At 44.0% G+C, this 23,910-nt stretch overlaps 2 protein-coding genes across 2 annotated transcripts in view; one reads left to right on the top strand and one right to left on the bottom strand.

The window, feature by feature from the left end:
• mfsd2b (MFSD2 lysolipid transporter B, sphingolipid) overlaps nucleotides 1-9,484 on the top strand; it is a 41,850-nt gene extending 32,366 nt beyond the window's left edge. The window contains exons 8-14 of the mRNA XM_063223033.1: nucleotides 609-699; nucleotides 1,400-1,521; nucleotides 3,688-3,771; nucleotides 5,139-5,222; nucleotides 6,222-6,331; nucleotides 7,463-7,606; nucleotides 8,686-9,484. Of these exons, the coding sequence (XP_063079103.1) occupies nucleotides 609-699; nucleotides 1,400-1,521; nucleotides 3,688-3,771; nucleotides 5,139-5,222; nucleotides 6,222-6,331; nucleotides 7,463-7,606; nucleotides 8,686-8,878 (828 nt within the window). The 3' untranslated portion in view covers nucleotides 8,879-9,484. The remainder of the gene's footprint in view (nucleotides 1-608; nucleotides 700-1,399; nucleotides 1,522-3,687; nucleotides 3,772-5,138; nucleotides 5,223-6,221; nucleotides 6,332-7,462; nucleotides 7,607-8,685) is intronic.
• Nucleotides 9,485-9,587: 103 nt separating this feature from the next.
• wdcp (WD repeat and coiled coil containing) lies at nucleotides 9,588-22,054 on the bottom strand. The gene is made up of 5 exons (XM_063223032.1): nucleotides 21,937-22,054; nucleotides 20,292-21,367; nucleotides 18,886-19,968; nucleotides 14,314-14,434; nucleotides 9,588-10,629 (listed from the first exon to the last, which is right to left on the bottom strand). The coding sequence occupies exons 2-5, from the start codon at nucleotides 21,348-21,350 to the stop codon at nucleotides 10,457-10,459; spliced, it is 2,436 nt and encodes an 811-aa protein (XP_063079102.1). The 5' UTR covers nucleotides 21,351-21,367; nucleotides 21,937-22,054; the 3' UTR covers nucleotides 9,588-10,456.
• Nucleotides 22,055-23,910: the final 1,856 nt, after the last annotated feature.

Raw genomic sequence — 23,910 nt, 5'->3', positions numbered from 1 at the left:
ATTTTGTCTTCAGTCTGATCAAGACAACTTACTTTAGTTTTTTAACCAGAGGTATCAAAAGTAAAAGTAAACTCTGTTACACCAGTTATGTCCATTGTACCTAATGAGGTGGGTAGACTGTGTTGTTACAGAAAAACACTAAAAACCAACGACCCACCACAAGTTTGATGCAACCAGTGCAAATTTAGCTGATCATATGACAAGTACACAGGTCTACTCAGATAAGTTACCTGTGTTGAAAGGAATTTTTTTCTTTTTTTTTAACTTTTACTTTTAGTCAAGTCAAGTCAAGTCAAAGTTTATTTATAATGCACTTTTAAAACAACAAAGGCAGCTGACCAAAGTGCTAGCAGGAAGGCCTAAATAAAAAGGATTGGAGGAACATGAAACAACACAGACGATATGACTTGAAGACACCCATAAAGCACAAAAAGCACAAGCAAAATAGAATATGGTATAGCTACTGTAAACTTTTGACATCTCTACTTTTAACACTTTCCAGTATAGTAAAACCAAATATGCATGGGAGCAAATGTTTGAATGCAGCTGACTCTGAAGAAGTGAAGTGCCCTGTACTAATGAGTGCTGATTTTCCTTCCCCTTTACAGAAAGAGGTGTACATGATTGCAGCCGGAGTAATTGGGGGGATATTTCTGATCTGCACCGTCGTAATGTTCCTAGGAGTTAAAGAGAAGGACGGTGAGTGGGTGTGTGCATGTGCGTGTGTGTGTGTGTGTGTGAGTGTGTGTGTGTGTGTGTGTGTGTGTGTGTGTGTGTGTGTGTGTGTGTGTGTGTGTGTGTGTGTGTGTGTGTGTGTGTGTGTGTGTGTGTGTGTGAGTGTGTGTGTCTGTGTGTGTCTGTGTGTCTGTGTGTGTGTGATTGCATGTGTGTGCTTGGATATGTGTGTGTGCACTACATGCTTGTGCTTCAAAGCAAGTTATGGAAAGTGTCAAGGACACCCCTGTCTTCTGCAAATCCCCCCCCCCCCACACACACACACACTGAACACAACACAGATCCAATAAGGAGTATTAGTTGGCATGTTTAGCATGTCAATGTAATAAAACAACTGATTCCACTGAAATACGAAGGTAACTAATCCTGCCACTGGCATACTTCTTGCAGGCAGTCTTGCACTTAAAATATCTGTAGCCTATGTGTATTGTGTGGGTACTGTTTATGCATTGTCTATGTCTACACTGTCTGTCTTTACCTAAAGTACTGTATGTCTATGTCTGCATGGGAAAGTAAGAAACGTAATTTCAATTCCTCATCTGACCTTTGTCTGAAATTGTCAATAAAGCCGACCTGACTTGACTTGACTCGACTTGACTTGACATACTTGCTGGCCAACCTCTGAGCACTGTCCTCTACTGTGTCCGTGCGTTGTCTGCTGCAGATCCGTACGCCCCAAAGACTGAGAAGCCTACCCCCTTCCACGAGGGCTTGGTGCTGGTGATGCGCCATGGGCCCTACCTCACTCTCACCGCAGCCTTCCTCTTCATCTCCGTGGCCATCCAGGTAAGGACTCTGGAGCCAGCTGGCCAAGATCCAGTGGCAAAGCCTGGGGGAGAATTTTGTGAATTTGAATTCTGAAAAAATACATGTGTTGTTAGCATTTGAGTCAGGGTGTTTATTTTGTATTGAGAATTCATGCTTCTCAGAATTTTCCGAGGTGGGTGGGTGGGGTTGTCTCTTCTCTGCTCTTTTTCATTTCTCTTCTCTCCTCTCCTCTCCTCTTATCTTCTCTTCTCTTCTCTTCTCTTCTCTTCTCTTCTCTTCTCTTCTCTTCTCTTCTCTTCTCTTCTCTTCTCTTCTCTTCTCTTCTCTTCTCTTCTCTTCTCTCCATGGACTGAGACATCTCAGAAATATACTTCTATCTTTCTTCTTCTTCTTCTTCTTCTTCTTCTTCTTCTTCTTCTTCTTCTTCTTCTTCTTCTTCTTCTTCTTCTTCTTCTTCTGCTTCTTCTGTGTTTCCTCTATTTTCCTGACTGTCAATCTGTCTGCCTCTTTCTCTGGTGCTGTCTGTCTGTGCCTCATCTCGCATGTTCTCTCTCCTGCTTTCCAATTCTGTTTCCCTTTTGCTCTCTGCCTGTCTCCCTTCATCCTTTCATTTTCATCAATTTATTCCTCCTTTAATTGTCTTCTGCTTCCAAGGGTCTCCTCAAGTTTCTCTTACCAGTATTTCTCAATTGGTTTTGTACATTTCTCGAATGTATCTCACAATTTTCAAAAACACAGTATTCATTCTCAAAACAGCTTTAACAAATGGCAAAACACCATGGATGACCTGCAAAACCAAGCCTCTTCCTCAAAATCAGTAGTTTGTCTTTCAAAACCAAGTTTTTGTGTCAATGAACGCGTCAGTGCCAGCAGAATGGTTAGTCATTGTGTCATAGTGTATGGACAAGCTAGTCAAATCGATTTGTCATGTTGTCAATTGACTAGTACACTCTTGAGGATGTTTTCTGAAGCGAAATGTTGTTTAGAATGGATGGAAAATGTTGTAAATTCGACTTTATATTACATTGATCAGGTAAGATTGTACTAGATATACATTTAGAGTATGACATATTTATTGAAAGGTTTTCTCAATGCTAAATCAAAAAATAGTCAACTCTGATTGAGGTGTCAAAGTGCGCCCTCTACCACCCCTTTTTACTTGTCTTGCAGGCCCATGTGGAAAAAAATATAGAACTGTAAAGCAAAATAAATTTGAAACAATACACTGATACTGTATAAAGTGCACTGACTGTCTTGTGAAATTCTAGGGAAATATTGTAATTTTGCGTGGAGCGTAGTTATAAAGGGCACATGAGGCATAGAGTAATGTAATGCAGTACAGTGCTTATTGTTGTATTGCATGCTTGTTTCCTCTTTCCCTTCTACTGCTTTTGATTAGAGAGAGTCAATATTTACCTGCGAGCAATTCACCAATTCAGATCACATTTATAGACACAAATCCAATGGAAATTATACAGTGCTTAACACATTATGGCAGCTTGGTAAATCATTTTGCATGTCAAGACTTATACTATGACATAGGGCCTAAATGTTTTGGGGTTTGAGATAGTTTTGTGTATTCAGTGACAATGCTTTTTGCGTGATATGACAAAAGCAATTGCTAATGTACAAAAAAGCTGAGAATTGTACACAACCATCTGCATGACGATGAAACCATTTGCTAAATGCTGAAAACTATGAGAAACGTATTTTACCATGTGCACAGATAACAGCAGGAAGTCACAATTGAACAAGACCTATTGAGAATGATTATTCTGTTGTGAGAAATGTACAAAACCAATTGAGAAATACTGTATGTGTCTATCATTCCCTTTGTACCTGTCAGTCCTTCTCTCTTTCCACTGTTTTCTCAGTGCCCCCCTTTCTGAGCTCCACACCACGCTAAGCTATGTTATTTGATCAGTGAGAGAAACATTTGCTATTTTTGAGTGTGCTTGAAAGGCACCCTCATTGGAAGTCTAAAGCCCCTGTCTTTGCCACCACAAAGACTTTTTTAAAAAGAGAAAAAGAGAGAAAAATCTCCCAGCGTCACTTTTGCAGCTGGCATTTATTCTTACACCTCAAAGACAGTCTTATTACCCTGAAATTTGCTTTTATTGACAGAATAGCATTAACACATGTGTCTGATGGAGAGTATTGTACTTTCTTTTCTTTTATTCACAGCTGGTGCAGAGTAATTTCGTCCTGTTCTGCACATATGCCGTGGACCTTCGAGAACATTTCCAGAACATTGTTTTGACCATCCTGGTGAGGATATTGACTTCCTATGCATCATCACCGCCCGATCAAAGCAACCTACAAATAATAATGCACTGATGTTGCACACATACGTCATCATTTACCTACCACGAAACGTATGGTTTATTGGTCTATTGTTTAATGTATGAATAATTATAAATGGCAAATAGTAATGTAATTAATGAGCATTCCGGTCATTGGTTAATGTTTTTTCATGTGGCTAGTAAAGAGGCGATCAATGGGGATGTTTGAATTATGACGATGAGATTTAATGAAATGTAAATACAGTATTGAACATAATGTAAACTCACAGCATACTGCAGAGCTAGTGGTATTCAGGCACTGTACCTGATTTCAGGCTTGGTGTCTGTCAGCAAGGAGAAAAGATGTAGATCTGCATTCTGCCCTGATAACACTTAACATGAAATATGATTCTGGGATGTTTCAGTGTATGAGTTAATTCAGTTGTAGGCTAAATAAGAGCAACTCATCTTTCGATCTACAAGAAAGACTATCATAATAGACCTATTAGACCAGGGCTATTCAAGTGGCGGCCCTGGGGCCAGATGAGGCCCTTGGACAGCAAGATTCTGGCCCCCCACAAGCCCCTTGAAATACAGAATCGTTTTTCAGAATTTAGAGAGTAGAGAGAAAGTATGGGTTCTGTATAGAGCTGAAACGGGACACGGGACGTCAAAATGACATCTAAGAAATGCACATTTTTCGAGGGGAGAACCCCAGACCCCCCACTTCAATGAAGTCTCACATGTTTTTTTTTATTGACAGTCGGCAACTATAATACATACGTACAGTTTGGCCCCTGTACTGTGAGGAATTTGAAAAACTGGCCCTCGTTGACATTTAATTGAATACCCCTGTATTTGACTATCATAATCATAATATGGCACTGACACTTTCATCAACGTATATGTAAAGGTTGGATGTTCAAGATTTTACTTAGGCCTACTGCAATTCCTTACCTGGAATCACAGGACATCAAAGCACATCCAGTGAGCTGTAGCGTTTAAAAGAAACAGCGGTGAGCTAGTCCCCTCCTCATCCTCATTGGTTAAACAGGAGCATTGATCTGCTATTACTGGACGCTGACCTCATGGGGCCCGGGGGTTGTGGAGAGCAGCCAGCATCAGCAGACCCTTCTTATATTACACTACGCTACACTGCACTGCACTAAAGCAGCACACTGAACTAGTACAGGGGTTCCCAAACTTTCACATGGCAAGGCCCCCCATGTTACTAGTAGATTCCAGCCAAGGCACCATAACATGACCAGTGAATGTTTCAGATTCAGCGCCAGCTCCATGCTCACGTCTCTAAAATGTTGCCTTTTCACATGTCCTGCCTCCCTCCTTCTCCAGATCTCGGCTGTGGTGAGCATCCCGTTCTGGCAGTGGTTCCTGGAGAGGTTCGGCAAGAAGACGGCAGCCTTCTGTGGCATCACGGTAAGCGTGGTGGGGGGGCCTCCTTTGAAGTTCCAACAGGTGCTGACGCCCGGACTCTACGAAGGGAAAAAGAAATATCTGAACACCATAAAAGCTTCCTTCCTATGATCAAATATTAATCAAAGCTCCCTTGCTGTGATTTATGAAATAATATATCACAGCAAGGGTGCTTGTGCAGTGTACAGACCCATTTCTTTTTCAAGCTGTACAAGCACCCTTGTACACCCTTGTTCTTTTTCTTTTCCAACACCAGTGACAATTGTTTGCGGGATGCGTGCACACTTAACATACTATTTTTTTACTTGCCCTGAGAATGTTCACATTTCCAGAGACCAAGCTTAATGGATGCACAAATTTGGTATACTTTATACATAGGCCTGTCTCTACCAGGTTTGTATAACACGTCAATATGCAGTGACTAGGCTAACTGTGTTTACGTTCACAACTATATGAGCAGATGGACATCAGTTCATGTCAGGTGGTCTTGTACACAGTAGAGGCACATTCGTTTCTGCAGGGATGTAACATTACTTAGACAGTAGCACCCTCCTGTGGTCATGTGCATTATTGCATATCTACCAGGAGGAAAAAAAACCTTTGCAGAGATCTGCATTTAGCAGCATCATCCTCAAAGCACTAAATTGCAGAAGTAGACATGTAATCGCTTAACCTATCAATACCCTATTTTTCGATCTGTCTGTCTGTCTGTCTGTCTGTCTGTCTGTCTGTCTGTCTGTCTGTCTGTCTGTCTGTCTCTCTATGTCTGTCTACCTGTTTTCCTTGTGCACTTTCATATTTGTCCTGTCCTGCCTTGCACAATGTCTGTATACAAATGGGAACATTTTTGTTTCTTTTATACTTTTAATATAGCCTATGTGAAGAAAATGTTCAATAATGCTGACTTTGACATGACTTTTCTCTTTATCTGTCCATCCGTCCGTCCGTCCGTCTGTCTGTCTGTCTGTCTGTCTGTCTGTCTGTGTGTCTTTGTGTGTCCAGTGGATGATGCCCTTCACGGTCATGCTGGTGTCCATCCCCAACCTGGTGGTGGCCTACGTGGTGGCTGTCTCCTCTGGCCTCAGCGTCGCCGCCTCACTGCTGTTGCCTTGGTAACCACCAAAACACCTGCCCCAAAACACCGCAACTCTACCTCAGCCTAATCCCCATCCCATCTCATCCACACCACACCACAGCACATCACCACACTCCTCTTCACCCTCCTCAATCCCCCCCAAAAAAAATACACCCCACAAATAACACTGTGGTTGAAAGGCAGAAGCAGAGGCACCATGCCTACAGTACTTCAAGGAAAACTGTAATTTGAGTTGCACATGCACAGTAGGGAAGAGTCGAGCGCACCCAAAGCCAGTGGAGCGTGTAACGGGCCGTGGTCATTAGGTTACATTGTCATTAGCATGTTGCACTGCTCGTAACAAGTGATGTCATGTCGAGTTGAAATGTAAGCAAGTGCTCCGCTAGTCGAACTCTCTGCAGGGTGCTCTGCGCTCTCTCTCTGTTTCTCTCTCTCTCTCTCTCTCTCTCTCTCTCTCTCTCTCTCTCTCTCTCTCTCTCTCTCTCTCTCTCTCTCTCTCTCTCTCTCCCTGCCTCTCTCCCTGCCTCTCCAACCACAGCGCCAATAACTCTATGACTGACTTCTCCAAATGACAGAGAGAAAAATGACGGGAGTGTTTATTTTGGGAAGGGGCTTCCATCCTCCCATAGTACTGGTGCAGAAGGAGGAGGATGAGAGAGGCCTTGTTCACTTGTGTATACATTAAGCACTTTTAAGTACAGTACACACTGCAGCGTATGGTTTGATTAATGGCTGGAAGATGGTGTGTGATAGCACTTATTGGACACTGTGTGTGTACACTGTTGCTATGGTTAGAGTCATGGTTGAAGCCTTGAAGGATGATGGTGTGTTGGAGGATAAGATTGAGTGGCGGGTTGTGTGTAGCTCATACGGAAAGTACATGAGCTACTTTTATGCATGTTCATGACTTGATTGATGCTTCTGGAGTGGCTCACGTTTGACGACACTGTTGGTGGGGAGTACTGCTGACTGTGTACTCTGTTGCCATGGCTACAGAGTTGGGGGACGAATGATGGAAGATGTTTTATGTCTTGTCTGTGGTGTGTGTGTGTGTGTGTGTGTGTGTGTGTGTGTGTGTGTGTGTGTGTGTGTGTGTGTGTGTGTGTGTGTGTGTGTGTGTGTGTGTGTGTGTGTGGTGGTGGTCCAGGTCGATGCTTCCTGACGTGGTGGATGACTTCAGGCTGGCGAACCCCTTCTCCAAGGGCCACGAGCCTATCTTCTACTCCTTCTACGTCTTCTTCACCAAGTTTGCTGCCGGGATATCACTGGGGGTCTCCACACTTTGCTTGGAGTGAGTAGGGGTGATGTTTTTATCACCTGATGGGTAACCTGGGGCACAGACGCTATCTCATACCAATCTGCAATCAAATGTCACTACCAATAGGGCCCCCACCACCAATACGGAAGGGCCCTGAGCCCAGGGGCAAATGCCCTGCTTGCCCCAGCCTATAGCTCTGTAGTCTACCCTAAACCATTTTCTTAAACCCACTCTTTCACTCTCAGTACTGTTTTTTTCTGACCTACTGTCCTGATGCAACTGAAATGAATACATGTACTGTTGACACAGTTAATCATATTTAATGTTTCCATGCGACAGGACATTGAGCATTGAGTTGCTTTGAGCATTGAATATAGGGAAAAAATTATGGTCTTGGTCATGTGGAATATATTTTGGTTAGGGATGCAAATTATCGATTAATTCATTAATCATTAGTTGTTAGCCTTATCGATCGACTTACGATTAATTGATAAGCGGCGTTTTCCACCCCACCCCGCAATCTCAATGTTTCTCGAAAAAAACTACTAAATCTTAACATTTCATTAAAAAATTGAGATAAAATACCACATTTAAATTAATTCTATTTATATTCTTTAATCCAAAGGCGATTTAAATATTCCCACTATTCACACCCCTCTTCACACACACTCTTTACATGCCCATTTCACTTGGGTCTCTTGTCAATTGAATTATCGATTAATTGTGATTAATGTTTTTTAATCGATTAATGCATTGATCGATTAAAGTCGATTAATTGAATAATCGTTTGCATCCCTAATTTTGGTAACACTTTACTTGACACGTGATATGATGGTGTCATAATATTGTCATGACAATCATGGATGAGTCATAAAAACAATGTCAATGTCATAAATGTTTTATTGTCATGAGAAGTTGACATTGTTGGGGCTGTCTGTACCATAACGTCACATTGACATGACATTGACATAATATTTATAACATGACTGTGTAACAACACTGTTATGTCATATGTATGATAAGTATGTCAAGTTAGGTGTAACTTGATTTTTTGATGATCTTGACTGTTCTGCATGTGATGTGACACGAGCGCTTTTGTCCTGCGACGGCAGATTTGCAGGCTACGACACGGGAGCGTGTCGGCAACCCCCTCCGGTGGCCTACACTCTGAAGCTTCTGATTGGTGCGGCGCCCGTGGCCTTCATCGTGACTGGACTGATGATCCTCCTCTTCTATCCAATCAGCGAGGACGTGCGACTCCGGAACAAGCTGGCGCTGGAGGACCTCAGGTTGCAGTCTGTATAAAGAGGCCACTCCATTGGCTGTGACATGACAGTGCTCATTTCCTATAATCTCTCCAAATGTATAAAGCATGTAACATCATGCGGCAACGTTTAATTAACCTTACTCGAAACTCTGGCTGTAAATGCTTCAGAGCAGTCCTTCAAGACACTTAAGAGGTCACCGCTGGCATCTTAACTGTTGCCGTTTGTTGACCAAAGGAAGAGGTGCTGTGCTTTTATTCTGAAGTGTCAGGAGTTTTTATCTGTAAGAGCGGGCCCTATCGAGAAGGTCAAAGGGCATCTGTTTCGAGCCCTGTATAGAGAGAGTAACTGTGTAGCGTGATAGCTACTGAACTGAGAAACGGCTAACAGGATGATTTCCTTTTTTTAACATTCCAGGCTTTATCTGGGATGAGTTGTGTTAGTGTATATTACACTGTGGAAGAGTAATACTACAAATAATAGATGTTTGTCATGTAAACATTTTAAGTTTGTTTCTGTACTTTCACAAGAACTTGTGAGTTGTTATTATTATTGCTTAAGGATTGTATTGTGATATTTGATTAAAGATATAACCAATGATGACGACGACTGGTTATTGCGTATAGAGTTAAATTTCTTTTCACCTTCTTTTACATCATGTAGTGAAATGGACACTCTGATCCATCAAACAGGTGATATTTTTGACAGCATAATGCAAACAACACATGATGGAAATGACAACTACAGTGTAGATTGATGTTGATATAAATATAATTCATGCCACAGGGTAAAAGGTTTATCCTGAACACATGTAAATACTACAGTCCAATGTACAAATGTACAATACAACACGGGTGGATAACTTCACAGGCCTACTGGGCACAGGGCCAGGCACCCAAGAGCCAATTTCCTTTTTGATATCGCATTAAAATCACATTTGTAACAGCTGTACTTTGAAATGTTCTCTGGGAACATATCCCCAAATCCAAAACAATATGAGGTCCCTAACATCTGGCCTAAAAACCTGAATCTTTTTGTAAACTAGCAGCATCCATGGAGGGGGGGGCTTTCTTTGTTGTCAGTGATACCATGTAGTCATTATCCATCCCCGTCCAATAAGCAATGAGCAGGCACACCAGTACATTCAGTCAGTGTAAAAAAAACAGAACACCACCACAACATTTTGCACAGTGTTCCCACACATCTTCAGTGAACGTACAGCCAAACACTAACATATATAACATAAACAACTGTTTACGAATGTAAACATATCACATAACTTTAAAAAATATAGATTTCTTTATTTTTCTGTAGGAAAATAAGACTTTTCATTTGACGTGTTCATGGAGCTCATCAGGAACAGGTGATCTTCAGCTTTCATTCTGATGAGTTGTTACAAGTTCGCAGGAACCTTTCGTCCTAGACAGAGATTCTAAGGAACGGGGGGTTCTTCTGCTGGACGGTTCTGGGCTGTTTCTTGAAGCATAGTTGTTTCTTGAAAGCGCAATAAGCAACTTGGGTAGTTGCCAATGGGAAATTGAATTGCAAACAGCAACAAAGTAGCCAACAGTAGTTAGCAACTATGGTTTCGAGAAATGCCCCGCTGGTTTGTCGGTTTTCAGTTCTCTCCACAGCCGCCTAGCTGCCTCTCGGGGCCGCAGTCTGTTAGCGCTTCGTGGGCGTTCAGGGGGAACTTCCTCTTGCCATTCCTGATGGTGAGATGCTCGCCAGGCTTGAATGTCAGAGGCACAAAGCCCTCGGCGTCCGCAACAAGAACTATCCATATGGCACCTGGACGAGAGAAAACACAAAAAACATGGCAAGAAAAAAGGGTTGAGATTCAGGGTGATGATGGGGATACAAGAATGTATTATAATTGTTATGACTTATGTTCCCCTACATTTGTTGAATCAATGTGAATGGACGTTAAATTTCCTATACAGTATTAAAAAGCAATGTTATACTCATACTAGTCCTGACTAATTACAATTTTTGTTTTAACTTAATTATCAACATTATTTTTTTCCACAATAAATGATTCAGAAAGCTGTTGTTTTTTTGGGCTTGTCCATCATTCATTTGCACACTCAAATTCAATGAAGCTCATTATGACCAATTAACCTTTGTTGTTCTCAGTGTGCTACTCTGACAAAGTGTGTGTGAGAGAGAGTGAAGCAGTAAGCAGCTTGCCTTTTAAATCCTCCTTGAATCCAATCAACCTCTTTACGCGCCTACTATATTTGCCCCCAACTGCAACCCGAAGCACTCGATTCCTTCATACACAATGAGGAACATTTTAAACAACAGCTGGATGAAGGACCATTTGAAATCCCAAAATACTCTATTTGTTGAAAATTTTGCAAATCGACAAAAGCATGTTGCCTGAAACCATTAAGTCGGTGACATCTGTATTATACCACGTTTTGGTTGAGATCCATGATAAAAGGCCGACACCTGCAACATCAACATTGCTGGGAGCAGAGTGCTACAGATCTACTGAGAAACTACCAGAGGTGGAAAGAGTACTAAAATATTGTACTCAAGTACAAGTACTGTTACTCTGTTGAAAATGTACTCAAGTACGAGTAAATTTACCAGTCAAAAAATGTACTCAAGTAAAAAGTAAATAATTTAAAATGTACTTTGAGTAAAAGTAAAAAGTTACTTTTTAACAATCAGCGTTTTCTGCCTCTAGATGTGCAAGGGGTGCACTGGGTTAGAGGAAGAACAGCTAATGTTGATCTCCTCTGAGTTAAGTGAAGTTAAGTGAATCTCCATCGTCAGCCATCATCGTTTGAGTGAGAGACAGGTTGCACGCGCCAACTCTTTATAAACTAGGCAAGAATAGTAGAGTTTTGGGGTTTTTTTTACTCAGTAACGCTTGTGCTGTAAAATGTACCAAAGTACATTACTCAAATGAAAATGTACTTAAGTAAAAGTAAAATTACAAATTTTAAAAAGTAGTTTAAAAAGTACAAGTACACAAAAAAGCTACTCAATTACAGTAACGCGAGTAAAGTAATAAGTTACTTTCCACCTCTGGAAACTACACAACCTACCATGAGATTGTGGGGAGTTTTCCAAGGTCTGGGAATCAATCGATACTTTATTTCGTAACAGTAATGTCACGTAAAGAAATAAAGTATTGATTGATTAATATAGACTCCACACAGGTCCAATGACAGATTTGGCTAGGCCAGGGACAAAGTCATCTGAAAGACGCCCCTCACACACGCAATACATCCAATTAGGACCAAATTCTAGGCACCCTCTCTGCCTGGGCCCGGGCGACTGATCCCTTTGTCCCACTCCCCCATCCCCGGTCGGCTTCCCTGATTCCATGCATTAAAGCAGCACTGCCTGATGTGAAAATATTCTCATATTCCTGTTTCCATCCTTCAACTTTTAATAAGATGAAAGGTGTCTTCAGAATGTCATTCTCCACCATCCATGGGTGCAACCACACTACAGGTAAGCAAGCCTGGAGGAGCTCACATAGTCTTTAATCAAAAGAGAAACAGTGCAGCACAATTACGTTTCTAACCTGCAACACGACTGAGGAGACACTAAAAACCTCCTCAGTGTCCCTTTCAAGGAACCGAATGGTAAGGAATCATGCAGCTTGGCAACACTCAGTCAGGTCTCACAGTCAGTCAGAGGTGCCATATCCTTTATAGCAGACGAGTTGAAGCAGGGGCAGTGACCCAATCAGCCGTGATTCCACTGCATGTTATAAGGTCAAGACAGCTCTTGGTGTTCCACTGCCAGCTTGGCAGCATCCCAACAGTCACCTCCCTGCAGGTCCTAGACATCTCAATCTTGGATCCATGTCCCTGCCACGCCAAGGACATCTCAACTTTGGACAGTGCTATGTTGTTTCTCCAAAGCCCCATTGTTCCAACCTTTCGATAATGCAGGTCCCAGCCAGCACGCTAAGGACATCTCAACTTTGGATCCATGCCCACCGTCCCCGCTACGCAAAGGACATCTCAACTTTGGATTGTTGGGCAATCGCGATACGCAGTCACGATAATGTGTCGTACTGCAGAAAAGCAGTATCGTGATGCACCCTTTCCAAGTTGTTCCCTTCTGTCAGAAAACAACCACATGATATGAAAGTGAAAGCCCAGCGTGAAAGCCCAACAGCGAAACTGCAACTCCCATTGTCATTGTGACACAGCACTCCACAGCCTACAAGTGTTCACTGCACACTGCACCCAAAGAAATTGCATTTATGCTTCACCCGTGCAAGGGGGCAGCCCCCAATGGCGCCCCAAGGGAGCAGTGCGGCAGGATGGTACCATGCTCAGGGTACCTCAGTCATGGAGGAGGATGGGGGAGAGCACTGGTTAATTACTACCCCCACCAACCTGGCAGGTCGGGAGACCAACCGGCAACCTTTGGGATACAAGTCTGACGCCCTAACCGCTTACCCATGACTGCCCATATAATGGTGCCCATATGACGGTGCTTCCAAGCTTCAAATGAATATCATTATTTTCAATCTTTTTTTTAAATTACAGTATTAGTAGCCTCTTGTAACTTATTCTACCTATAACGCTCATCTAAAACATGCATATACAAAATCGTGGGGTATATTGAACGGTAGGTCAGTCCTTCTGTCTCATTTCAACTGAAACTAACTGAAGACCCAGATTTCCAAACATACTGTACATACAGTAATGTGGTAGTTACATAACCCATGGAGCTACAAAAAACGAATTCAGAAGTGGCATTTAGTCTGTTAGGAGCTTATAAGCCACTGCAATTATCATTGTAAAATCATTAAGTTTATGCTTTTTTATCATTTTTGATTTTGTTGTGAATAACTATGTTGACAAGAATAATTCATACAGTTAATTATGAATGAAAATGAAAGCAAAATGGTCAAAGGCAGTCAAAATCTGTTAAATGAAACAGAGAAAAACTGACCGTCAGAGAAAACGGACTGTGACCAGTAGTAATTTGGATTTATATACAGTACGTGCTGTACATGCATCTATCCCAACAGTCATGTGATCCTGCCCGGTCCAGTAAATGCAGGGCCATTTCCTTTTCAAATTCTTCTGTCTAATCCTAAGTGTGATTACGGACTGACATGGACCAATATGGTGATGTCGGCTCCATCGCAAAACATGAAATCTTAGCAAGCTTTTTCTAGTTTTGAGTAAAAACATACAGTCAATATTAATTTAAGTAAAAATCACACAATAATTAGTACTTTTAAACTGGGACAAGCATGTAACAAGTAAACAAATCAGACCAAGACAACATTACTTGCCCAGTGGACAAATGTCTTAAAACAAGTCTAAATAGTCTAGTTCTAGTTCAAAAGTACTTGTGATTTTTACTTGAATTAAGATTGACTGCATGTTTTTACCTAAAACTAGAAAAACAAAGCTCGCAAAGATGTTTTTTTTGCAATGTCCCCCCATTACTCCTCCCTACCATTCTGAGCCATTCTGTGTGGCTTACCATGCAGCATCTCCACCACACTCAGGCTGAAGAGGTCCTGGATCATCTTGAGGCACAGCTTCCCCTCGCACAGCAGCACCGGCCTCCTCTCGTCTATGAAGACGCTCTCAGACAGCTGCCTCTGTAGGAGCAAGAGGAGAGCCAGGGAGAACAGGAGGAAGGGGAGATGGAGGAGCAAGGAGAGGAAGGAGAGCAGAAGCAGGAGGAGTAGGAGGAGGAGGAGAAGCAACGGGAGGAGCAGAAGATAGGGGAGAAGGAACAAGGAGAGGAGTGGGGGCAGGAGGGGGTAGGAAAAAGGTGAGGAGCAGGATATGGAGGAGGAGGAGCAAGAGGAGGAGTAGCCAGACATGGTGGGAGGAGAAAATGGTCCAAGTAGTAGGAGGGAAGACAAAAAAAGGTGAAAGACCCGGGGGAGCAGGAAAGAGAGGAGGAGGAAGACGAGTACAGGATCAATAAACTAGATAAGTAGGCCCATGTCCCAAATACACACAATTCACACTGTGTTGGAATTATAGAATGATTTGAATGCACTTAGTAATCGTCAATTCATAGAGTACAGTAGTTCTAGTCAGGAGGACCAGACTTCGTAATTTAGAGAGAACCAAGTTTATGGGTCTTTGCAAAAAGTAGACGGATCATTTTAACTCTTCTGTTGTGTTCGGGTCATTTTTGACCTGTTTTAAAGTTTTAATGTGAAAAAAAACACACTTTCCTTTATTTTCTTGGAATGAGGATTCATCTAATCCTCAGTCACAATCATTTCAACACAAAAAAATATGTTTTATCATTTTAGTAAATTTTAAAGGTCCCAAAAAAAAAAAGCTACATCTGTGGTGTTCGGGTCAAAACTGACCCGGGCATAGCTTTTTGGTTGTTGTATGCATTTCTGAAAAGCTGTTGGTTGACCTTTTTCTTCAGTTTCGTGATTCATGGTGAGGAAAATATATTTCCAATATGGCCGCCGGACACTCCCATACACTACAATACGTCATATCTCCTGTTGTGAAAGGAGTACAGATGTACATATGTTTCCATGGTCAGGGAATCCATTTCTGCAATTATATACATTTTTGCACATTATTTTGTCCAAAAAACGTATCAAAAATTCATAATGGCACCCAAACATGTAGAACTGGTCTTATACTTTCCATAAAGTTGATGTGGCAATGAGATAATGGTCCATGTTCATAGCATAGTGGATTCAGATGAATAGTGTGACTTTTTTCATGTTCATTGAGGTGTTCATTTCCTATATCTTTGCATTAGATTGGCGAAATAGCTGTGACTCTGACAGAATTGTTATTTTGTATATTTACCACACTAAAATCATATTTAAACATTGATTTTATGCACTGAAAAACTAATTTAGTTGACATTTGGTCTTTATCCTGCTATAAATCTCTTTGGGTTGGTTTGGACCCGAACACCACAAATGTCACTATTGATGATATTTTTCAATATTATAGAAAAACTAATAAAAGAAATTTGGGGGTTGTTGTACTCTCATGTCAGCTGTAATACATGGACAACATAATCACTATTGGGTCATTCCACGCCAAATCAACAAGAGCCCGCACACTTAGGTCTCAAAAAATTCTGAAAATATTACTGAGTGTACCCATGGTACTTAAGAGAAACACTGTTACTTTATTTGAATGTAAGATGTATACTCTCCATGTTACAGCCAATTGCCCTGGGGGAGGGGGGTGCCCATTTTGTTCACACTCTTTTTTTTGTCAAAGTTCACAAGCCCGTAGCTCAATAACTTAACCTAGTAGGAAGCTCAAATTTGGCATGCTGGTACATAGATAGGAATAGTTTGTTGCAAAACTGTCAGTTTTGGTCTGTATGATCCTGCATCGTCATGGCATTCCCTCAAAGATGATACAAATTGTACTGGAGTTTTTGGCTGTGCTCTGTTTAGGCCTTCAGAAGACATATTTGTGCCCAACATAGCCTCATGATTTTTTTCCCCTTGTAGATACAAGTAGAAACACTCCCATAAAAATCTATAAATAGAAAGGAAACCCCATCAGTGTTTGACCAGAAGACCTCACAAGTCTGACAAATCATTTTGGGTGTCATTTTCAGAGCACCAGAACACCTTGTGGGATTGTCCACAGATTTTTATTTGATATTTTTCTTCATTCTCCATGAAGTCTTCTTTTTAAAAATGCCAATGAGACTTGTCTTGTGTGATGTTTTCTTTTGTAATTTCCACCCTGGACATGGGCAAAATGCAAAAAGAGAGCAACATGATTTCGATAACATTTAATGTAAAGACTAAATAATCAAATGCAAATTTTGCCCAGACATGATCACCCGAGAGTCCCTGTGCAGGGGTGCAGGTATCCCTTTCAATTTAAATGATTTCAGGAGCGTTCAATGTGGGAGCAGGTTCGCACACCAAAAGAGACAGTAGGTCAGGCACAAGGAGTCATGTTATTACTTTTTTTGACCAGCAGATGGCAGCGGAAGAAACGCATAGAAAACATATTGCCCTCAAAGTGCATGTTGCCCATGTTCAGGTTGGAAATTACAAAAGAAAACATCACATAAGACAAGTCTCATTTGCATTTTTAAAAAGAAGAATTCATGGAGAATGAAGAAAAAAATAAAATAAAAATCTGTGGACAATCCCACAAGGGGTTCTGGAGCTCTGAAAATGACACCCAAAATGATTTGTCAGACTTGTGAGGTCTCCTGGTCAAACACTAATGGGGGTTCCTTTCTATTTATATATTTGTATGAGAGTGTTCCTACTTGTCTCTACAAGGGAAAAAAATCAAGAGGCTATGTTGGGCACAAATATGTCTTCTGAAGGCCTAAACAGAGCACAGCCAAAAACTCTAGTACAATTTGTATCATCTTTGAGGGAATGCCATGACGATGCAGGATCATACAGACCAAAACTGACAGTTTTGCAACAAACTATTCCTATCTATGTACTAGCATGCCAAATTTGAACTTCCTACATGGTTTAGTTATTGAGCTACGGGCTTGTGAACTTTGACAAAAAAAAAGAGTGTGAACAAAATGGGCACCCCCCTCCCCCAGTAAAATTGGCTGTAACATGGAGAGTATACATCTTACATTCAAATAAATTTACAGTGTTTCTCTTAAGTACCATGGGTACACTTGGTAATATTTTCAGATTTTTTTGAGACCTCAGTGCGCGGGCTCTTGTTGATTTGGCGTGGAATGACCCAATTGAATCACTTTAGGACGTATTAATAGTGAATTTATGCAGGTTTTGATAGTTTTAGTCATCAACAACGATTTGCATAATCTAAGATAAAATACATGTAAAGTCAAAAAAGATCAATAAATAAAGTAGTATTTCCATGGATATGAATACATACCTAGTTAGCTATGAGATGAAAAACAATATTTGATGAGAACTAGTGTTTTTAGGTATTTTATGGCTGAGTTTTGTTATCACGGGTCAAAAATGACCCGAACACCACAGGTGTATGCAGTAAGTATTGCTGCAAGAGAGAGTGCGAGTCCTAGTGAGCTTCAACTATTAACACTGCAGTGCGCTGTGCTCACAAGGATACAGAGAGTTTTAGTCGTCATATGCATAGAAATACTAAAAAGTAAGACTAGAGCTGCCTGTCACTAATGTGCTGCATAGTTGTGTGTGTGTGTGTGTGTGCATGGGCTGAGATCCATGAAGGGGGGATTAGGAGCTGCCCCTGACCTCCGCGGAAGCCTGGCCAAGGGCAACGGAGCGCCAACCAATCTGATATCTGCTGACACTAGTCATTAAGGAGGCTACATGTACGTCAAGGATGCCGTGCGCCCAGTCCACAAAGGAGATCTCCCCCCTCCCTCCTCTTCAGGAAGCCCTCCGTCCAGAACAACAACCCTAAGGCCAATGTTAAGCAAGTACAGTGCAATACAGCACAGCTTTAAGTACCACAAACGGAGAAAGTCTGTCAGGCAGCAGCAGTTGCAAACGCCAGCCGGAGAGGTTCCTAATCCACTTAAGGAGTAAAAGTTCAAGGATTCAGCAATTCGAGAGAAAAAAGGAGCAGTTTACGCCACACTTGCTTGACTTTGTTCATTTATTATCAGAGTAAACAACGTGTTTCGCCTCTGTGCGTCATCGGTTTTGCTCAGAAAATGAACAAAGTCAAGCAAGTGTGCAGTGTTTACAGTGTTGGTTGGTTGGTTGGTGGGGGGAAGGGGGAGGGGGGCGCTAAATCCAATGTTACACGTGACATAGTGTTCTGCTGTTTCTTATGATATATGGTATGAAAACCTCCAAAAATATATATCTATACCACTATTTAGCAAAGCAACTTCAGATATTATGTTCACGAACCAAAAATGTTCATAATTTCAGGGGATTTTAACGAGGTAGTAGGTGTTTGTTGTCAACAAAGCCCCTTTGACTGTGAACTTAAGGTGGCCACCTTGTACTGGTGTACGTGCTGGTAGATATCCTACAATGCACAAACATTGGTAGACTTTTACCTATGAATACATCTATTTTTCTGCAAGATGTCTAAATATCACCTTCTGAATTCCCCCAAGTGATTTCACAAATGGTGACAAGTAACGTACCTGAAATGTCAGATTGATGTACGGTGGCTCCGCACACGAAGGGTAATTCGCAACCGCTTTCCTCCCGTTGTTCTGCGCATAGTCCTTGATCTCTATCAGAGAATTCTGCACCTCAGCGAATCGGGCGAAGATCTTCTCCATGCCCTGTGCCAGCTGGTCCACAGCCTTGTTGTCCCTGGGCAGAGAGCAGTTGTTCCTCGTCCCCGGCCCCGGCCCCGGTTCCGACTGCAGCTTTTCCGTCAGGTCGAAGCGAGCAGGCGAACAGGGCCTGCTGGAGTCCCTGCTGGGTGGACCTCCGCCGACGCCGGTACCAGTACCGATACCAATACCGACGCCCAACGTGGCCATTTGGCGGCCCATCATGTGCTGGTCCATCTCCAGCGACTCGAGGGTTACCGAGGACGTGCTCGAGGTGGCGCGGTCGGACAGGTCCACAGAGCTGGCCCCTGGGCTTCCCAGCGTGGTGGTGGCGGTGTTGGTGTGGCTGTTGGCGGTGTTGATGTTGTTATTATTGCTGCCACTGCTGCTGCTGCTGCTCACCTCCTCCACAAGTTTCCGTCTGCCAGGGGACGGCGAGGAGGAGATTACCGCGCCACCCGGGAGGATGAGCTCCCGCGCGCTCAGCCTGTCGTCTTTGGGGACGTGCTCCGAGTGGCGCCTATTAATCCCGTGGACGTTCACGGGGGAGGCCGGGGGCTGCGGCGAGGCGCAGGGGCCCGGTGGGACGCAGTGGGTGGGCACCGGGGCAGAGGCAGAGAGTGCCCCGCCTCCACCGTCCAGCTGCAGCTCCTGGGCCACCAGCCGCAGCGCGAACTTGTCTGTGTTGGAGGAGGGGGGCAGGAAGGCCGACTCAGCTCCGCTCTTCTGCCGGCCCACCATGAGCATGAGCAGCTTGTGGCTGAGGAAGCAGACGCCCTTGGGCCGCTCGCTGACGTGCAGGCGGATCTGCTGCACGTTGGGCATGCCCGTCGCCGTCACGCTGTACACCAGCACCAGGTTGCTGCTGTTGGAGGCCACGGCCATGGTGCCGCCGCGCCCGTCGAAGGCGATGATGTCAGGCGACAGGATGCCCGGGATGCTGACCTTAGAATTATAATAATAAAAATAACATTTAGCGTTAAACGTGCAAAGTCACCATACACCATGGTCTCAAAACACTTGTGAACAGAGGCGGTCAAAATCTAGGGCCACATATTCCAAATTACCTTTGTTTTACCTGTCCAATTCAACCATGTGATCATTCAACCAGCCAATCACCTGGCTGAATTGAACAGGTAAAACCGAGTCATTTAGGATATATGAAACTGGATTGTAACTGAGGAATCCATCCCCCACCCCCACCCCCTACCTGCTTGGGAAACAAAGAATAAAATAAAATAAAAGAATGGGTTGCCGGGGATGCTGACCTTGCGTGTGGTGGTGGCCTTGCGGTCGTACATGACCAGGACCAGGTGCGAGGAGTCCTGGCCCGAGCCCGTCAGCGTGTCTCGGCGCCGCAGGTGGAGCAGCGGGCTCGGGTCGGACCTGCGGTGGCGGGCCAGGATGTGGGTCAGGTCCACCGGTCCACCACCACCAATGTAGGCGCTGACACCGCCGGGCGTGGGCGAGCTGTAGCCGTGCGGGGAGGACGACCTGTCCGAGTCCATGGACCTCCTCCTGTTGTCCAGCATCTCGTCCTCGAACATCACCACGGGGGACGAGGAGGAAGGCAGCTGCTGGTCCGAGGAGTCGGAAGGCATTTCGAAAGTGCCGCCCGCGTTCAGGCTGCACAGCTTGTCCAGCGGCAGCTCGGTGGCCACCGCCACCTGGGCCTCGTCCGTGGACTCGATGGCGCAGATGTAGCCGCCCACGTCGAAGACGGGGCAGAAGGAGCAGGCCACCAGGCTCTTCTGGATGTCGTTCCAGATGTACGAGTGCAGCGCCGAGCCGATGGCCACCACCAGCCTGGTGCCGTCCTTAGTCCAGCAGGCGCAGTGGATGACCCCGCTGGCGCCCGCCTTGATGTCCGCCTTCACCCTGCGGTTGTCCAGGCGCACCGAGAAGAGCACCGAGGCGTCGCGCTTGGTGAGCACGGCCAGGATGTCCATCTTGGGGTGCCAGACGCAGCCCTGCGACAGCAGGGGGAAAGGCTCGCTCATCTCGCACGTCTGGGTGCACAGCAGCTTGTTCTGCTCCAGGGTGCTGAGCTGCAGCTGCCACACCGTGATGTGCTTCTTGTGCTGCACGGCCAGGAGGGCCGGGGAATCGGCGCAGCACAGCGGGCCCCAGAAGAGCCCGAAGACGTGCTCGAACTGCCCGATGACGTTGGTGTCGCCGAACTTGGGCTCCCCGTTGACGAAGTAGAAGCCGGTGAGGCAGACCTGCTTGCCGTCGGTCCATGCGATGCCGTGCACCGGGTGGATGGCCTGGTGTAGCGCGTTCAGCCCCGTCCTCAGCAGCTTCGCTTTGCCGAGCTCCATGCTCATGCTGCTGGTGTGCACAACTGAACGGAGACCGAGAAAAACGCCAGTGTCATTTAGTTGTTTATGTTTATGAAAACCTACGCGGCTCTGTCTTACCCTCGCTGCTCGGCTACCTGCACAGGCAAATGACTTCCACCACCGACTAAGAATAGGCAAAGCCTGTAGCTTCTCATGGGAGACACGAGATGCCTAATCCTATCGGTGTACACGAGGCTGCACACAGATTTTAGCAGATTAAGGTGACACGACCCTACACACTCCTCCTTGTCTGACGGACTATGTGAAAGTAACCTAGGCCCTGGCCTAAGTAATCCATAACAAAAGAGGGGTACTGCGAGTAGGCTACGCATAGACATGAACTACAACATTGGTGGTAAATTGCCTTACCAGCTATTTTGCACGTGTTTACAAAAAACTCCAAATTAATAAAGGGAATCAAAGACATCAGACAAAATATAGTCTATTGTAACATCCAGCATATCCCCAAAACACAAAAAGAACAATCTTATCTATAGCTTGATTGGCATAAGAGAATATTCTAGCAGTGTATGGTGCTGCTCTGTTCAATCTACAGGTTTTACCACCTTACCTGATAACCACTGTAGCCGTTACCCTAAATGTGTCCAGTGTCCAACAAAACGTCTATCATGGTCTGAATAAATAAACATTTTGATGCGTGTTTAAGTCTTTATCCTGAGGCATTCTCACTTGTCCATGAATACGATTCATGTGCTTTCAATTTTTTTTTGTTTTATCCAAAGCATCACTTCCTGGATACGGACGGGAAACACATGCGTAAACCGGAATGGTTTTCTGGGAATTGTTGTTTATCAACTGTAAGGGGATTGGATAACATTTACCACACGGTGGCGCCAGTAGTCTATGACAACTGTGCAGTGAGGGGTATTTGTCACATGCTGAAGCAATGGGGGAAAATATCATGTGTTCTGATCAATTGGCCTTCTGTGAGCATATAAAGTTGCCACATTTCTACAGTACACATGCTATAATAAGGCTACACTCACATTTTAGGCTATATGATAGCCAATGCCGTTTAACATCTGCCACACACCCTATGTGAGGCATACAACAAAGTTAGTGACACCTGTCCTGAGTGGCAGTGAATAAATATTATGATTGTCACAAATGCCATTACAGGCCATATAATAATATTACAGCTCTCTCATGTAGGCAATGCATGTCCATTACAGTGTGTGTGTGTGTGTGTGTGTGTGTGTGTCCGTGTGTGTGCGTGTGTGGGGTAATGGTAACTAGTTAGGGGGCTATATGTGTGTGTGCATGCATAGTGTGCGTGTGCATGCATGTGAATATGTGCTGTAGTGTTTATAAGCTGATAAGTCTCCTATGCACTAGGCCTATCAAAGATCCATACTGAGGTGGGAGAGAGAGAGCTGGTATTATTCTTCCACTCAATTTCAAGATTTGGAGAAAGTTAAGAGAAAAAAAGAGCATCCTTCTATTTTTTTACGTAGGCCTAAGTCCAGGGAGTACAATCTAACGCAAATCAAGTTTTCTTTTGGGTGCTGATTAGTTATGCACTACCGAACCCTTTATGTAGCCTACACCTCGCCGGGTTGGACCCCTCTTGCCTGCAGCAGAACTCAGTGAAATGCAGTGAAAGCCCAACTGGGAAACTCCAACTCCCATTGTGACACAGCACTCCACAGCATACAAGTGCACTGCACTCAATGAGATCGCATTTATGCCTCACCCGTGCAATGGGGGAAGCCTGCAGATGACGCCCGAAAGGGAGCAGTGCAGGAGGACAGTACTGTACCATGTTTGGGGTAGGCCTACCTCATGGAGGAGGATGATGGAGAGCACTGGTTATTTTCCCCACCAGCCCACTTACCCATGACTGCCCAACCGCTTGCCTTGCCCCGACTGCTCAGGTAGGCTGTGGCATTGCCACAATGCTCAAACCACCCTGCTTGGGCTGTGGCTGTGGCTCTAACGGCTGGGCACTGGACTGCCACGCCGGCGACCCGGGTTTGATTCCGGCCCGCCCTGGTCATTTGCCTTTCCCATGTCTCTCTCCCAACTCGCTTCTTGTCTCCACTGTCCTATCCAGAATAATGATAAAATAAAATAATGCTAACAAAAAACCCACCCCGTTTGGCACCAATATGCCGCGTTCGTCATTTAAATCAACATTATTTCCTATTCTGCTGCAGATACTGACCATGTCGTAGGCCTATATTAATATTATTAGTATATGGCTCTGGTCTTGACCATGTTTACATGCCTAAATGCATTGAGTTGCCTCAATGTGATTGTTTGATTAGACATTTGCATAAAAACACAGACTAACAAAGTGGCCGGTGAGTGTAGTAGATCCTGTTAATGTCTATAAGGATATAGGCCTATCTGAGTTAATTTTATTTAAACTAGTGTCTGTCCACCATCCATCATCACATCAGACATGATGATGACAGGCGTACAGTACCTCATCCAAAGCTCTTTATGTTTTTTAAATCGTGGGCGTGGTTTTCTATTTAGGAGGATGTCCGAGCTGGAAGTGGGACGGATTGGACGTAAACCC

This window comes from Engraulis encrasicolus, chromosome 18 (genome assembly GCF_034702125.1).
Source record: "Engraulis encrasicolus isolate BLACKSEA-1 chromosome 18, IST_EnEncr_1.0, whole genome shotgun sequence".
Taxonomy (NCBI): domain Eukaryota; kingdom Metazoa; phylum Chordata; class Actinopteri; order Clupeiformes; family Engraulidae; genus Engraulis; species Engraulis encrasicolus.
The sequence above is the reverse complement of the archived record's forward strand: the minus strand, read 5'-3'. Positions and strand labels throughout refer to the sequence as shown.